Source organism: Spinacia oleracea, chromosome 1 (genome assembly GCF_020520425.1).
Source record: "Spinacia oleracea cultivar Varoflay chromosome 1, BTI_SOV_V1, whole genome shotgun sequence".
NCBI lineage: Eukaryota > Viridiplantae > Streptophyta > Magnoliopsida > Caryophyllales > Amaranthaceae > Spinacia > Spinacia oleracea.
This window is the reverse complement of record NC_079487.1, coordinates 114,243,755-114,260,477: the sequence shown is the minus strand read 5'-3', so window position 1 is coordinate 114,260,477 and position 16,723 is coordinate 114,243,755. Positions and strand designations below refer to the sequence as shown.

The 16,723-nt window shown below is 35.1% G+C and overlaps 1 protein-coding gene across 3 annotated transcripts; it reads right to left on the bottom strand.

Moving 5' to 3' along the window:
* Window positions 1–368: 368 nt before the first annotated feature.
* LOC110786841 (uncharacterized) lies at window positions 369–15,331 on the bottom strand. Of its 3 annotated transcripts, none has more exons than XM_056840557.1 (6): window positions 15,194–15,331; window positions 5,127–5,465; window positions 4,550–4,695; window positions 2,703–2,979; window positions 1,763–2,035; window positions 369–1,286 (listed from the first exon to the last, which is right to left on the bottom strand). In XM_056840557.1, exons 2-6 carry the CDS (start codon window positions 5,433–5,435, stop codon window positions 801–803), a joined length of 1,491 nt encoding a protein of 496 aa, XP_056696535.1. In that variant the 5' UTR covers window positions 5,436–5,465; window positions 15,194–15,331; the 3' UTR covers window positions 369–800. The 3 variants fall into 3 exon arrangements, with proteins under 3 accessions (XP_056696535.1, XP_056696533.1, XP_021847109.1); XM_056840555.1 differs by lacking the exon at window positions 15,194–15,331 and adding an exon at window positions 10,744–10,901; XM_021991417.2 differs by lacking the exon at window positions 15,194–15,331 and adding an exon at window positions 6,133–7,232.
* Between the last annotated feature and the right edge of the window lie 1,392 nt (window positions 15,332–16,723).

Below are 16,723 nucleotides of genomic sequence, written 5' to 3'. Positions count from 1 at the left end.
TCTCAACTTTAAATTAAATAGTTGATTCTGATTACTTTATTGTAGAATGGTGTGGAGCTTTACTCTGTTTTTCATGCAAAGTGATTAGGTTAATGAAGTATGATTCCTTATAGATGAAGATAAAAAGTTAGTGCATCTTCTTTAGAGCAATTGTAGGCTTTTCTTTTCTGCAACTTTGTGGGACATAAGTATATATTAGTACTAAGCTTTAATCTATGGTGTTGCAAGAAAAGCAAAACAAGACAAACCCAATATCTGCATGTATATCCTGTAGTAACCAATAGTTTCATCCTAAAACAAAAGCCTGCCTGTAATTTAAAATAAGGCGTATTAGTAATTATGAGCAGTTGAGACAATGCGACAACTAATAACGGAAGGAGCATGTAGAATTTGTAATTAAACCTTTTACAACAGTAAAGAAGTGAGGCATATACATTTTCAATCCAGTGTCATTTTGGGATATAAATTTATTTATTAAAACCAGAAATAACAGTATGACATGTAGTAATACACTCAAGTTTGTACTCTCTTATGAAGAAGAACAAGAAAATCAGATTCTTCTGACAAGAAATCCCAGAAGGATACAAGTATCTGAACTCTGAGGATGAGAATGCAGTATGCCAGTATGTACGTATTGGAGCTTCAAAGTCAGTATCTAACCCTCAGGATGTGAAAGCGGTTGGTACAACAGCATCAGAAGCGGAATATTCGATTTGCAGAACACGATATCATGATTATCAGTGAATTTCAACCAGTGCCCTGAAATTAGCCAATTACCTTATTCTTCCTGTAAGAGAAGATTATGATTTCAGTTTGAGAAACGCTTTGATAATTCCCATCATCTCACTCCCAGGAAAACGGCCAAGACAACCCCTTGCTGCAGCAATCTCACTCAACTCAGAAACCGAATCACAACAAAAAGCCTTCACTGAGGCCTTTGTTACTTCATCACCGCATAGGAGGCACTCTTCTGCTAGATCCTCCCCTGCTTTCACAGTTGGAAGAGGGAAAGGTTCGAGGGAAGTTTCCATCAGGATTGATTCACCACCTATTGCACCAACAAAGTCTCTCAATCGACACAATGTGAAAGGAACGGGTTCAAAGCTGTGGTCCCCATATTCGACTGGTGTAGAGTGGTCCCCGGTTACACAAAGGAAGTATTCAAACTTTCCTGTTGATTCAGCTTGCCAAAGGAGCTTAGCTAACTGCCTTATTGCTTTATCAACAGCTTCTAATCCTTTGACTTTCAAAACACTTGCTTTATCATGGCCCGCATCATCTATTGCCTGCAAGAATAAATCAATTTGACATGAGAAGAGGAAATGAAAAAAGTTGTATTTGGACTCAGAGGGAGATAGAGCATTAGGGGCTGAAAAGTTTGAACTATAAAAGATCTATGCTATCTGAAATGGTGACAACTCTAATACTTGAAAAAATTCAGGACTGAGCCCTGAGGATAGCTTCACGAGAACCATAAGCAAAATACATATCACAAAAGCCAGTGATGACTGATTAAATGGAAAAGAGCATACTCTTCGGGAAATAGTGTCTACTAATACTTCAAAAACTAATACAGGTGCGGAACTGATGCAAAACCACTGCATACGGGAAGTTCCTTTTTGCCTTGCTCAAATTCGAAGTGACCAAAGTTCATATTGTATCCAGGGGTGGGGGGAGGGGGGACCAGATAGTTTTGGTTGAAAAAATGGTCCAAGTAACAGAGTATAAAATTATGGAAGAATATTAGAACGTAGTTGAAAACCTTAATATGCAGAAACCCAAAATCGTATCCATCTGAATAACCAGGTTTGTGCTCATCCCCTCCAGGGACAAAAACATTTGGGCAAGAGTTTAAAGGAGCTGAGAGAGCCCTGGCGATTGCAGTGGCTTTGGAAGTTAGCAGGGTTCGATAGTCTCCTGTTGCCCCAGGAGCTTCAAGGATATCAATGCCAAGAGACAACCCTAGACCAGCAATGATCTTAGTGGGAGCAACCATGCACGGTCGCAGGTTGTGCTGCTTTACAAATGGTGGTACCTGCAATGAACATATGTCTGAGAAAAGACATTGGATGAATCCAGAAACAATAAACAACAAACAAACAAATTACACTTTCCTATTCCAAATATGCAACTCACAAAAGAACATCAACCCCTCCAGGAGACAGTTATTATGCCTTCTTCTGTACTAGTAGTTTGAACTTTGAAGTCAATAGAGTAATAGACTATGAAACTGAACATGTGACAGTTATACGGGTTCACTGACTAGGTGCAACTCCAAGTCAAGAGGAGGATATTCAATTAACTAGTGAACAGTCAAAAAGAAACTATCTTAAGTATCTTCATTCACGTTATAAGCTAAATATGGTCAGCCTCTTACTAAACGTGGCAAACTACTAGTAAATAGGAATAGTTAACACATTTTCTGCATATGTGAAACGGATGTCTTTCCTCAGGACCCCAGATATGGTATAGAGCAAGTAAATAATCATACAGATAGCTAACCGAACAAGATTTAACTGCCCAAGATTACCGGTGAATCAAGTGGTGCGATGAACCAAAAGGGGGGAGGGAGGGGGGGGGGGGGGGTGGACCTTTCCAACTGAAACTTCCCAAATATCACAAATAGGTCCAATTTTTTAAAGAAAGTACATTGCACATATGAACAAAACATCGATTTTGGAAGCTGAGGAGGAAGAATGGACCTCGATTCGGATACCACAACCTCGCAACAGGACAACATTAGCAATGCTCTTTCCCTCTGCTAATCTCTTAGCATTCAGCGGATGTGAAATAAGTATTCGTGAAATCTCCTTAGATACTTCATTCACAACTACAGCTGTGTGTTTCGCTTCTTCAGTATCATCCAAGGGCTTGGCTTCTAGAAGTAAGCGGTTATCTTTCAAGGGGTCAGTTCCTGAAATATTCCCACTTAACTTAGGTCCCTTCACAACCACTCCACACCTGTGCTCTGTGGCATACCTGCACAAAACAACACATTACTGAATTTTCTTTTTCATCAATACTAATGTTATATCATCATCAAAATTTTACAATGAAGGAGAATCGTCACTGAACAAATTAATCAGGGAGGGGCACACCTTCTAGGAAGAAGTTCTCCAAGCCAATTGGTTTCAAAGCAACACAATGGCAAACTAATAGTCATTACAGTCTGCAAATTCTATAGGTGGAACCAATTTAGACCTTGACTTCTCACTTTTTTGGGCATCACTGATTCAGTTTTATCTTTGATTGTTTGGACTACTTTCCGAGGCCTCAAAAGAGTTTTATTTTATACTCCCTCCCTATTTTTTTAGGAGTCACATGTGGACCGGCACAATCATTAAGGAAGCGTAGTTGAATTTGATATAATAATGTATGTAAGTGGGGTAGTTGACAATAAAGAAATATAAAGAAAAAATAGGTGGGGTGTAAAAGTTACCAAAAATGAATTATTTATGATTTAGATGGGCTCATAGGAAAGTAAAAAATAATAAACAATTGGAGATTGGGTGTAAAAGTTACCAAAATAGAATTGAGAATCCTAAAAAAATACAGCTGGAAGTAGTAATTGTGACTCCTATAAAAATAAAGAGGGAATAACACATTGTTTATTTGCTTCCATAAATGACAGATCAGTTTGTAACACAACATTACACTACATTCTTCCTGAGACAACCAGCAGGATGTTTATGAATTCATTTACTGCTAATTTTCAGACTCCTGAACTTGTATTTTAAGTTGCAGCCATTCATTAATACTATCAAAGCACAAAGTACTTTAACTACAGACGAAATATAAGTGATCTGAAGTTCCAGTATCACTCCCACAAGGGAGCATGAATCCTCTACCCCAAACTGGGTCAATCTTTGCTTAGTCATTTCCCAATTCCCACTAGCCACTCTTAAACAAGTAACACCCCAAATCATCATCCAATCTCACCTTTCAAATAAACACGGTTGACCTTATAAGCTATCTATTTTCTGATCAATATTCCAAGTGTACTTAGCCATAAAAGCTAAATTACACTTGTTACAATCCTTGAGACCTTGATACCTAAACCCCCTTGTTGCTTTGACCCAAAAACAAACTCCCATTCCACAGGAAGCAGCCTAGAGCTCACTGGCCTTCCATCCGACAAGTAACTTTTATAGCAATAATGCTATTCAGACCTTTTTGGAAGAATAGAAACAGCAGCCCAATAAGCATGCAACGTCATCAGGCCAGAATCACAAATATAGGCATGGACCAAAGATTCAGTTGACATGGTGTACTACAAGTTATTTGTAAATCTAAGCTGTCCCTTAGGACAAGTCTTTAAGGACAATTTAAAAATCAACAACAGCAATCATGTGGAGGCTTGAGTTTTCTAATTAAGTAGTCAAACAATAAAGGGTCATCACAAACAGAACTTCATATTAGTTGATAAATTGATTCATGATTTCATGTTGCATCGGTCCATACACATCATTCACTAAGCCTATGAAACCTCGAGACTGAAATTAGATTGAGCAAGTATAAGACTATGAGGTGAAAAGAGAAGCATATGCACCTGACCCTAACTTCATACTCGGGAAAGGATGGAAGTTTCATCCTATCCAAGGAAGCACAAAGGATAGGCCCCTCCTCTTCAAAATGCCTATCAGCCCTTCTACTGGTGACGACACCTGTTTTCTCATCCAAGGTTGCAAAATTTGACTGAAGCAAAAACAAAACCGGTGTTACAAACAGAGGCAGAGCTACATTGATGAATCTAATAAACCCACTTATTTGGAGTAAAATTCTTTTTTTTCAATAGTAAGTATAAACCCTGTGCTTCAAACAATATTCCACTTAATAACATTTTAAACCACTTAATTATATTCCTACCTCTGCTACCGGTTGCAAAAGCTCCTAACATAGTAGAAAGTATAAAATGCCCGTGACATGCACATATAAGTACCATCACTTAGTAATTTTAAAAGTAACATTGTCAATCACTCCTGCAGTCTTATTTCGTCTAAGGGTTTAAAGATAATCCATAACATATATTAGTAGAATTTTCAGTTCATAAGCAACCTGAAATTCCCAACCTGTGACAAACAAAATATATTTTGGAGTGACAGAATTTATGGGTAGAAGATTGCTACCTTGAATGCAATATCCCCAGGTGACATAGCCAATCCGGCACCCATTGACTCAAATGCACCTCTTCCACGGTAATATACCCTTGGATCATATCCCAATAAAGAAAGATGGGCAGTGTCACTCCCACAACCCAAACCAGGTTCAACAGGATCCATGAGCCCATTTACTCCAGCTGAAGCAATAGCGTCCAGATTGGGCACTCTAGCCACTTGCAACGGTGTCTTAAACCCGAATTTTGGGATAGACACGTCTCCTAAGCCATCAGTCAGCACAAATGCTACTCTTCTCTTTCGATTTTCAGCTGGAGCCATACTTCTATCTTAGATATCGTTGTAAAGTCCCTGAATACAATTCCAATGAAGCCGAACAAAAATTATCAAAGTAATTACTCCAAATAAGGAACCAATTCTTCTAATTTCCAGCAAAAAACATCAATATAAAGCCAAGCATCTCAAACTAATTCAACTAAACAAAATCCAACTAAGAACCAAGTGGCAAGTGCAGCATAGATTTGATAATATGTCCAACACAAAACCCTTTCAATTGGTAGCGAGAATCGATGAATGAAAATCAATGCATACCAAGTTATTTTAGTTATCAATACTCCAATTATATTCAATTCAGTTCGGATTACCAACATAAAAGCTATAAAAAAATTCTCCCGTTATTCCAAGAATCACATTATAGTTGTAAACTACCGGATACCACCTTCACAATCAGAAAGTCGAAAGCTTCATCAATACAAATGGAACTTAATCCAATTTTCACGAATTTTGTCAAGCTAAAACGCGCAATTAAACCAACAAAATATATCAACTCCAGAAATTAATAGACAGAAACTTTGACGGATAATCATTGTTTTTTTATTTGGATCAAAAGGATACATGCAACATTGAAACAGAAATTAGACCCAAAAAAATTACATACACTTATGATAATTTGATTCGAGTTTTGTTCTTCATGAAAAAAAAAATCTACAAAAAAAATACAGATGAGATGGAAACTTACCTGTAAAAATATAATCGCCTGAATCAGTATTACAGAACAATACTTGAGCTTATTAATCGAAACAAAGCCATGGAAAAAGGAACTGATGCCGTTTTATTTTCTATTCAACTTTTTTTCAAGAAAATATTTAAATAACCTTCCAAAAAAAGAATTAAATTAAACATGGACTGTCTTGAAGTCTTGAACCATAAGCCTCATTAGGATGATTTGATACACAATTATAGTTGGGCCGTATTTTGCTCCGTTTGGTAGGACGTAAAACGTTTTCATTGTAAACACAATTTAAATTAATTTTGTTTTGTTTGGTACCTTAAAGGAAAATGGGAGAAGATGGTAAAGATTGAGGGGAAGAAAGGAGAGGGGTAAGGAGGTAAGTAGGAAAAGTTAGGAGTCGCCATTTAGTTTAAGAAAACTGACAAAACCCGGTTATCGTGATATGCCTGAGGTGCAAACATATTTGACTCACAACGGCAATAGGTTCTCTTGTGATCCCTTTTCCACCTTGGAGGGAGTCATGAAAATTTGTTTTCCATCCCTTACCCAACCAAACAAAGTAAAATGATTGAAAGGGGAAAAATTAACGTTTTACCATTTTACGTCATACCAAACGGAGCCTAAATATAAACAATAGAGTACAATTGCATTAATAAGAACATGAATGTGTCAAATTCGAGTCGTCCTACGTTCATTAATTCTTTTTGTTGGTGTAGTTGTTGGAATGATAATTGATTTCACTAAATAACGATTCATTACATATTACAATCATTAACTAACTTACGAATATTATTTTTTTGGTTCTACTGTGAGGAGTTCCCACCGTCTTTGGCGAGATAATCTCCCGTGGGAGTTTGCATGGATAACTCGATGGGCAGCATCTCTCCCAGTTGAGATTTTTTCCAATCCCAAGACTCGAACCCGAGACCTTGGTTAAGGAGCAAGAGGCCCTTAACCACTCATACCAACCTCATTTGGTACTAAGAGCACGTACATTGGTTGGCTCTTCAAAAGAGCTCTTGGAGGGCTCTCCACTCTCTCTACCATTATCTCTCTACAAGATACACTTAAGAATTCATTCCTAAAAACACCCAACATTGATTTGTTTTTCAAATGAGCTCCATAATATTATTATTTTTACCATTTGGTGGTCCTATGTTAATTCTTCATTTATTTTATGTATATCAAACAATGTTAATATTTATTGGTAATAACTACTCCGTAATAAGTTAAGTAATTATGATAGAAAATTTTAGGTTATTGCAATATTAACAATAATTAGATTTCATTTTCAACCAATGGGTTAAAAAGAAGAAGATAAAATAATTTTAGTTGAAAATAAATAGCCCAATATTAGGCTTGTTAAATAGGGAAGGAAAAAAGAAAAAGTAACCATTATTGTAGATTTTTCGTAAAAAAATATTAAACATATTAGTTTTTCATTTTATTGAATCATAAATATTAAATGTAAAAAAGTTACTACTTAATTGTATTTTTACCCAAAGTTACTATCTACTTTAAAAAAGTTACTCCTCAATTTTCAACAAGAACCAACTCTTGAAGGGCTCTTGGGCAAGAGCTATCTTGAAGTAGCTCTCCATGAAGAGCTACTCAAGAGCCCCTCAAGAACCACTCAAGAGCCCCAATGTTGGCCAAGAGCTAGTTCTTGTTGGAGAGCTACTTGAAGAGTCACTCCAAGATCCCCCAATGTACACGCTCTAAGTTACTAATATAAGAAATAGCTAAACAAGTCACATGTAAACGTTAATTAGTTTGTGCAAGTTTATTTATTCTATGTCACCTTGTAACATGCATGGGACTAGAAAACTTGCGTAACATCCAAACCATCTTGTTTACATGTTGGGTTATTTTGACTAGATGTTTTATAGTAGTATTTTCATTTTATTTTTTTGACATAGATAGTAGTATCTCTCAATGCTAATGTTGAGTAATGGATGATGAAAATAAAATTTGATAGAATTAATCTCTTTCCTTTTTAATACAATATTTGTCATGGAAGCTAGATGAATATTGTTGTTGTGCAATTTTTTTTAGGAATTTTTGTCAGAAAGGACCTTTTATAATCAAAAAATTGTGACAAAGGACCTTTTAAAAAAAAAGTTGTGAGGTAGGACCTAAATCAGAATTTTTGTTGTGAATAGGGACCAAGAACCATTTTCCGGTAGTCAAACCATATTCTCCGGCGTTGACCAGCACGTGCGTGGCACGTGCCCCATAAAAACGATTTTTTTAAAATTAAAAATCTAAAATTTTCCCCTCCAATTCCCCCTTGCATGCCTACCGAAAATCTAAAATTAAAAATCCCCTTTTCTCTCTCCTTCGTTGCTCTGTTCCTCCACATTACCTTCTCATAGCTTCTTCATCTTCTTCATCAATCCATTGCATATTGCTTATGGAAAATAAAATTCATTGCTTCCCCTTGATTTTCGTTGCAATTCGTACCGGGTAAGAGTAAAATCCCTAATTGTTTTGGTCCAATTTCTCCAATTTCGTAACTTTCAAAATTAGGGTTCATAAGCTAAATTTATTTTCAGACCGTAATTGGTTGGTTTTAGACCATACTAGAGGGTTGTTGGGCCCTTCGGAGGCGGCAACGACGGCAACTCGAGTGTTAATCCTCTTCAGGCCGGTGGTGTTGGTGGTTGCGTTTGTTTGAGTTACACGGTCTAGCAGGGTTGCAGATGGCTTTAGGCATTAGTGCAAGGTGGTCGGATTTTTTAGTTGAGTATGGGAGTTGAAGTATGGGAATGGAGTTTTTTGAATTTTGTTTAGGAAGTACCGAATTTTCTTTTTCCAGAAGCAAAGTGCAGGTAATGTCGAGGAAGAAGAAGCAACGAGGAGAGAGAAGAGAGTTTTTTTTAAGGTTTTGTATAGGTAATTAGGGGGAAAATAATTAATAAGTCGTTTTTATGGGCGCACGTGCGACGCACGCGCTGGTCAACGCCGGAGAATGTGGTTTGACTACCGGAAAAGGGGTCTTGGTCCCTATTCACAACAAAAATTCTGATTTAGGTCCTACCTCACAACTTTTTTTTTAAAAGGTCCTTTGTCACAATTTTTTGATTTTAAAAGGTCCTTTCTGACAAAAATTCCTTTTTTTTATTAAGAGGGAATTCATATATAACACCTGTTATAAAAAAAGTTACCTAAAAGTCAAAACGAAAAAGTATATATATAATCTGAAAATTCATTCTTAAACAAAGGGTTTTCATTCCATTCTCATTCTCATTCTCTTTCCCTTTCCCTTTCCCTTTCCCTTCTCCAACCAAATGACCCCTTAGACTGTTACCAAAAAAAATTACACACAAACTTCTTTTTTATTGATTACATAGTACGTAGTACTCCGTATAACATAAAGGCATTTAACAAGTTAAACATTGACCTATTTTATCATTTGACTAAAGTTAGGTTTTGTTCTACTCGACTTATTTTGTTTTAAGGTGCGTTTTGTTCGCCTGATTATCACTTATTTTTTCTGAACTTTTTTTTTCCTGATATAAGTGAAAATAACTTGAACAAGACAAAGCCGTAAATCAGTTAAGTTAAGTTAAAATAAATTATGAAAGGTAAATATTTTTTTATACATTTTTACACATAAATAATTTTCTTTTCAGATAAATTACGATAAATTTAAATAATATAAGTTCAGGAAGAATAAGTTAAAGGACAAATTGTTTTTTACCACCTAAAAAAATCTAAAAATTATTTTTTACCACCTAAAAATCTAAAAATTGTAGTTTACCACCTAAAAAAAATTAAAAGTTGTGTTTTACCACCTAAAAACGGGAAAATTAAAGAAACCGTTTTACCAACTACTCATGTGAGTTGCTTTGACTTGAAATCTGCTATTTCTACTGCTTGTTGATATGCTATTCTGCTGCTGCTTTGCATCTGCTATGTTGAATCTGCTATCTGCTGCTTCTTAGCTTTGATTTTGCTTTGCTATCTGCTGATTTGCTATGCTATGCTATGCTACGCTATTCTACTTAATTTGCTTATGTTTTGCTTCAACAAGTTTATTCATTAGAAACAAATAGACAAACTGAATTTTCTGTTAATAAGAGAGAAAAGTTGGTTTTATTAGGCAAAATAATTTTCCGTTGATAAGAGAAACAAACAGGTTGTTATCTTCTTTTTATCCCATGATAATTGTCATTTCGATAGTTCAAGCACAAGTTCATTAGTTTTCCTAGCATAATTTTTACTTTCTGATGTACGAACGTTGCTTGCTTATCTGCTATGCTATGCTTTGCTATTTGCTACTGCTTATTTGCAGACATTATCCTCTATAATTGACATATAAAAACGATACTAATTAGTTCATAATAAATTCAATTAGCATTTTCTGACATTAATTTGTAAAAACAATTCATATTCAATAAATCCCCAATTCAAAATTTTTATGAACCCTAAATTGTATTTTCAATTTTAGGGGTTAATTTAAGTCATGAAATCATAAATTCGAAAAAATTCTTAACATACATCATGTTTCGGAATCAATTACACACACGAATTGGTTTATTAACACAATTATCATCGTTTCAATTACTCATTACGAATTGATAAGATATTATTTTTGACACAAATAAAAAATACCTTAAATAATCTCTTGTATCTCCTTTGCAAAGATCAGAAGAAGTAATTGAATTTGAGAAATTTAATTTTCGTGAATTAATGGAGGAAATCTGGGTAAAAGATTTAGCAAAAGGGAAGAACACAAAGATGGGGAAGAGAAGGCAACGGAGTAAATACAGGGAATCGCGGGAATTAGTGAAAAAAAATCTGAAATATTACCGTTATTGTGGATCATATAACGGTTTCTTTAATTTCCTGTTCTTAGGTGCAACTTTTACTTATTTTTTAGGTGGTAATATACATTTTTTATTTTTTTAGATGGTAAAAAATAATTTTTGAATTTTTTTAGATGGTAAAAAATAATTTGTCCTAAGTTAAAAGTAATGTAGCATTTAATCGTTTCTTTATCCCCAAATAAAACGTCTTCCTAGTCGGGGGTAGTCATGGATAGAAAGAACGAGGCTTGGGATTTCAGAGGCCCAGGCCCTAACAAGAAAAAACTGCATGAGAAGAGAAAGCCACTTAGCAAACGTAGTTTTTCTTTCTTTGCAAAGTTTTGTTTGTCAGCGGGCCTAGAATCTAGAGCCCAAGGCATACTGATTTCATTTTTCTAAAAGTGGATTTGTAATTGTTGGTTTTCGAAATATGAGATGCATAACTTAACTATAGTTTGATGTCAGTATTACGAAATACGGTGTATAAATACGGAGCATATGATTAAAAAGAATAATTATTTGATTAAAATTTTAATTAATAATTGGTAGATTATAACTATTTAATTCCAATCTAATATATATATATAAAAGGGAATTTTTTGGAGGGTTTTTAGAGCGTCCACGTAGAATTTTCATGTCATCGCATATAAGAGCATCTCTAATGGTTACTAATAGGGACTTGCTTGCAATTATATTTTTTTTTCAAGCTATTTGCCAACCATTGGAGTAGAAAAAGGGGCTCTAGCTTATTCAAGCAAATTTGCTCTACCAAGCTAATTAGCTTGAAATTTTTCTAGAGGGAGGAAAACCGATAGAAAAATTCTGAAATTAATAAAATTAGGAAAAAGTTGTGCTTAACCATTGGAGTACATTCATAGCTAGAAAAAAGGTAGCTTGAAAAAGTGATGTGGCATTACAAGCTACAACATAAACTAGCTAACCATTGAAGATGCTCTAATTAACTATATAATCTTTTGGATTTATTTTTTTTGCGCAAATATTTAGAGTCCCACAACCGTTAATTATTAAAATCTTTGAACAACAGGAACTATACTCATCCTCAAACCACTTATCATATTTTGTCATCATCTTATTATGATAAAGATAGAGATTTCATGAAAATTTATCCTATTTGGGATAATTAACAAAGCAGAAAATTTAAAAAATGAGATTAAAGATAGGATAGAAGTAGATTAATAAAATTCAAGTATATTGTTCAAACTATCAACAATAATGTAAGCAAATGTTGATAAAGTAATAGAATTTATTTGTAAAATAGGTACATGCAATAATAATTAGGGATGTCAGTGGGGCGGGTTTCGCGGGAGACCCGCCCCGCATCCGCCCCAAGTAGGCGGGGATGGAGGTAGGTTTGGCGGGTGATGGGGCGGGGATGGGTAAAAAAATTATACCCGCCATGGGTGATGGGGCGGGTGTGGATTTTGTGTTGAACCCGCCCCATCCCCGCCCGCCCCGTCCCGCCCCACTCGCCCCGCTTCATACCCGCCATGGGTGATGGGGTGAGTTTGGATTTATTTGCATCTTTAGGTGATAATATAAATTTAGGTGAGATTTTTATGTTTTTTGTTTAGATTTTTTTTTATGACGAGTATTTTTTCGATTATATAGGTTACTTTAGTCATAAGGTTTTTTTTTCTATAGTTAACTTTGATTAATCCGTATATATGACAAATGTTTGCTAAATAAGAAAAATTAGGCGGATATTAGCGCGGTATGAATCGGGGATAAGACGGGGATGGATACCAGTTGGGTGGCGGGGCGGGGATGGATTTTAGCTTACACCCGTTGGGGCGGGGATGGGGATGAATTTTGTACCCGCCATGGGTGATGGGGCGGGGATGGGGATGAAAATTTTAGGTGGGGATGGGGATGGAGGGACCTACATCCGCATCCGCCCCACCCCATTGACATCCCTAATAATAATTCCTATAATAACTAAAGATATTTATGAGAGCTATGGTTCGATTAGCATTGTAAATCCGTGCAAAGCACGGGCTTAAATCTAGTGTATAATTATTTGTTAATAAATTGGTGTTATATATAAGACCGATTTATACAAGTTGCGTATTTTAAAATTTTAAGGGATAAAATTGTGTCATTAGAAAAAGGGGAGTTAAGGAAACAAAAGGGGTCTAAATTACCATATTTTTCACTATTTGCGGTTTAAGTTATATTTTTTCATCTTTTGGAGTCTATTTTCAATTTTCAAACAAACTAACCCATATTTAACTCGCCCTTAACCATACATGATATTTTAAAAAAACATAGTTTAATTAAGTTCTATCTAAATTTACCAAAAGCCAACAACAAGAAAGTACCAAAATCAAACAAAACAAGCGCTCAAACCAGACCATAAATCATCAAACATCATAGTAATCCAATTGTGTAGAAACAAGAGCGCATATGGTAACAATAACAACATTACTTCCAATAGATCTTGCGCGCACAAGGTGTACAATAAATTTATTGTACACCAAGATAACTTTAACCCTTTTTTTTTTATAACTTTAACCTAATTTTGATTAACTTTTATATTAATAAAAAAAATTGATAGATAAATATTTTGAAAGGTTAAATGATTGATTTTATACATTATTGAAGAAATAAGTTTTACTAAAATGAAAAAATTTATTACTTAAAAATAGATAACTTTTACATATATAAGCTTAACTTTTAAGCATTTTGTGTTAACTTTTACTTCGGTGTACAATATTTATTGTACACTCATTGTAAATAAGAATTTGTGCATTACTTTTTCATAAATCATTGTTAACTATAAAGTATAATGTGTTTTACCCAAAGTTTGAATTAATAGAAAATTTTACACGCAAATTCTTTCATTTGTAGCTAATTTTAAGTTAATAAGGGAAACCAATTATTTTAGCCACGATTGTAGCCAATATTTATTCTTAAATTACTGTCAAAAAATTAAGAACCCTAAAACCCAAAGAAATAGCAGAATACAACGACAACAACACTAACGTAGTACTCTCCCCTTTACGCCACATCATCCACTCACCGAGTGTTATGCCATGTCATAGACAACCAAAACTAATGCAATGAGATTCGAACACAAGACCTCATGTGTAGATGATAAGTTTCATTACCATCTTAACCAGCCACTAATTGTTGTTTATTTATTCACATTAATTTATAAATAAATGTTAACATAAGTCTAAACACAACTAAATTTTTACATGACATTTTATTTTCTTTGGACTATTTTGAAAAAGTAATAATAATTATAGCATTAAAACAAGAAAAACATGTTGACGTAATTTTTTTATATATATAATTTGGTGTTTAATAATTTGAAGAACTTAGTTCCACTAGAAAACAAATTATACAAATGGTAAAATGATCTAATTGAAAAATTACTTAGAATGATAAATGATGTAGTGTGTCTTTGTAATTGACGAACTTCATGGATGTTTTCACTTTATGAAATACATGTATTTTGGTCAAATATTGAGCTCAAGAAAAATCAAAAATTTTAAGTATTGAATGTAGCAACCGGGGCATCGCCCGGGCTACACACTAGTTAATATATTAAAAGGCGTTGTGAAAAAAGTCGATGCGCCACGTAGTACTCCTCTCTTTGCGCCACATCATTTACTCATCAAATGGTATGTCATGTCATACACAACCAAAAATCATTATAATGAGATTCAAACTCCATACCTCAAATGTAGATGACAATACTCATTACCATTTTAACCAACCACCAATTGTGTTTTATCTCTTCACATTAATTTATAAATAAATGTTAACATGAAGTATAACTAACTTTTTATGTGACTTTTTATTTTCTATGGATTATTTTGGAGAAAAGTTAACAATTAAAGAATTAGGACAAACAAAGAAACATGATATATGTCATAAAGTCTCATAAGCAGCAACTATAAAAATGTCTTGCATGGCTGTATATGTCTAATTTGGTGTTTATTAATTTGAAGCACATAGTTCAACTAGAAAATTAATTACACAAATTGTAAGATGATCTAATTGAAAAATTAGATGGTATGATAAATGACGTAATGTGCCTGTGTAATTGACAAATTTAATGGATCCTTTTCACTTTATGGTATACATGTCTATTGTCAAATATTGAGCTAAAGAAAAATCTAAAAATTTATCTATTCAATGTATAAACCGGGGCATCGCACGGGCCACACACTAGTTAGTCAATTATAAGAAGAAGAAGAAGAAGAAGAAGAAGGAATTAAAAGACATACCTTTAGAATTTGGAGTAAAACTTTCTACCGAATCGACTGAGTTTGGCTTGAAAATTCTATAATATGACCATTCAAAGAGGGAAAAAAATGGAGCACCTCAAAGAATAAGTTCTGGTCTGTTTGTTGTACTTTCTTTAATTAATGCAACTTTATCCGATGCAGAAGAAAAAAAACACGTGGTTTAGTTGATTTATTTTTTAAAAAGGAACAAGCATCCTTTTGTTACATTAATACAATCGGGTTGTAGTAGACTTTAATACAAAAACACATACGAAGTATCAAAACCCGTACAACTGGACCAAGTTTTTGAAGAAAATAATGCCCTTGGTCCAAGTATGCATTCTATGTTAAGTCTAATAAATGCGGTTCAGTATTAATTAACAAGTTAATAATTCAGTGAGATCAAGTGAGCTGAATGCCTAGCTAGAGGCCGCTTCAGTTCAAGTGGAATTAATGATATTAATCCACAGCTTACTCTTGACTGAACCCGTAGGGTCACACAAATAGTACGTAAACGGATCAAGTATTTAATGGCATTAAATACTCCATCTATGAATATTCGGAACCGACGGATCTTGGTTTCAGTGGGAGCTAAGATCGTCACAGGCAAGAAATGAATACTCCGGAAACGATGATATTGCCGGAAACGGAAATATGGATCGTATCGGAAATATAAATATTATCCAAGTCGTAGATGTTGCCGGAAACGGAAACATGGTACGTATCGGAAAATATTATCGAAAATGGAAATATTGTCAGAATCGGAAATATTACCGGAATCAGAAAATAATTCCGGAAACGGAAATATTAAATATTTGTTCGAAACGGAAATTAATTCCGGAATCGGAAATATTAAATATTGTTCGTATCGGAAATGAATTCCAGAATCCGAAAATTTAATCGGAAGCGCATCGTACGAATAAGCATCGGACGAGGCCTGCCGGACGAGGCCCAGCACGAAGCCAGGCCATCGCCCAGCAAGCCAAGCGCGCCGCACAAACAGCCACGCCAGGCCCAGCGCAAGGCCAGGCCCAGCAGGCTGCGCAGCGCGCACAGCGCGCACAGCACGCGCAGCGCGCAGCGCGCGCGGGCGCTGCGTGGGCTGCTGCTCGCGCGCACGCATGGGGCCCATCGTGGCTGCCGTGCGTGTGTGTGCAAGTGTTTGTGTTCGTGCACGTTTCCTAAAACATGCAGAGTTCGGTTAATGATTAAATTCCTAATTCTATTTGATAAATTAATTAAATTAGAGTTCTTGTAGGATTCTAGGTTTAATTAATTTGTATCTGAATAGGATTTCGATTCCCTTTCCATACCCCTATAAATATGAGGCTAGGGCTCACAATTTATAACAAGTTTCAAAGTATTCAAAAGTGAGTTTTTTGAGAGAAAATTAAAACACACATCTTGCTCATAAAGTGCCGAAATTTTCTAGTACCTTAAGGGCGATTCTAGTTGGTCAATCTTAAGGCGGATCCGGACGTGCTGTGGACTATCTACGGAGGGACGACACTTGGAGTCCCAAAGACTTGT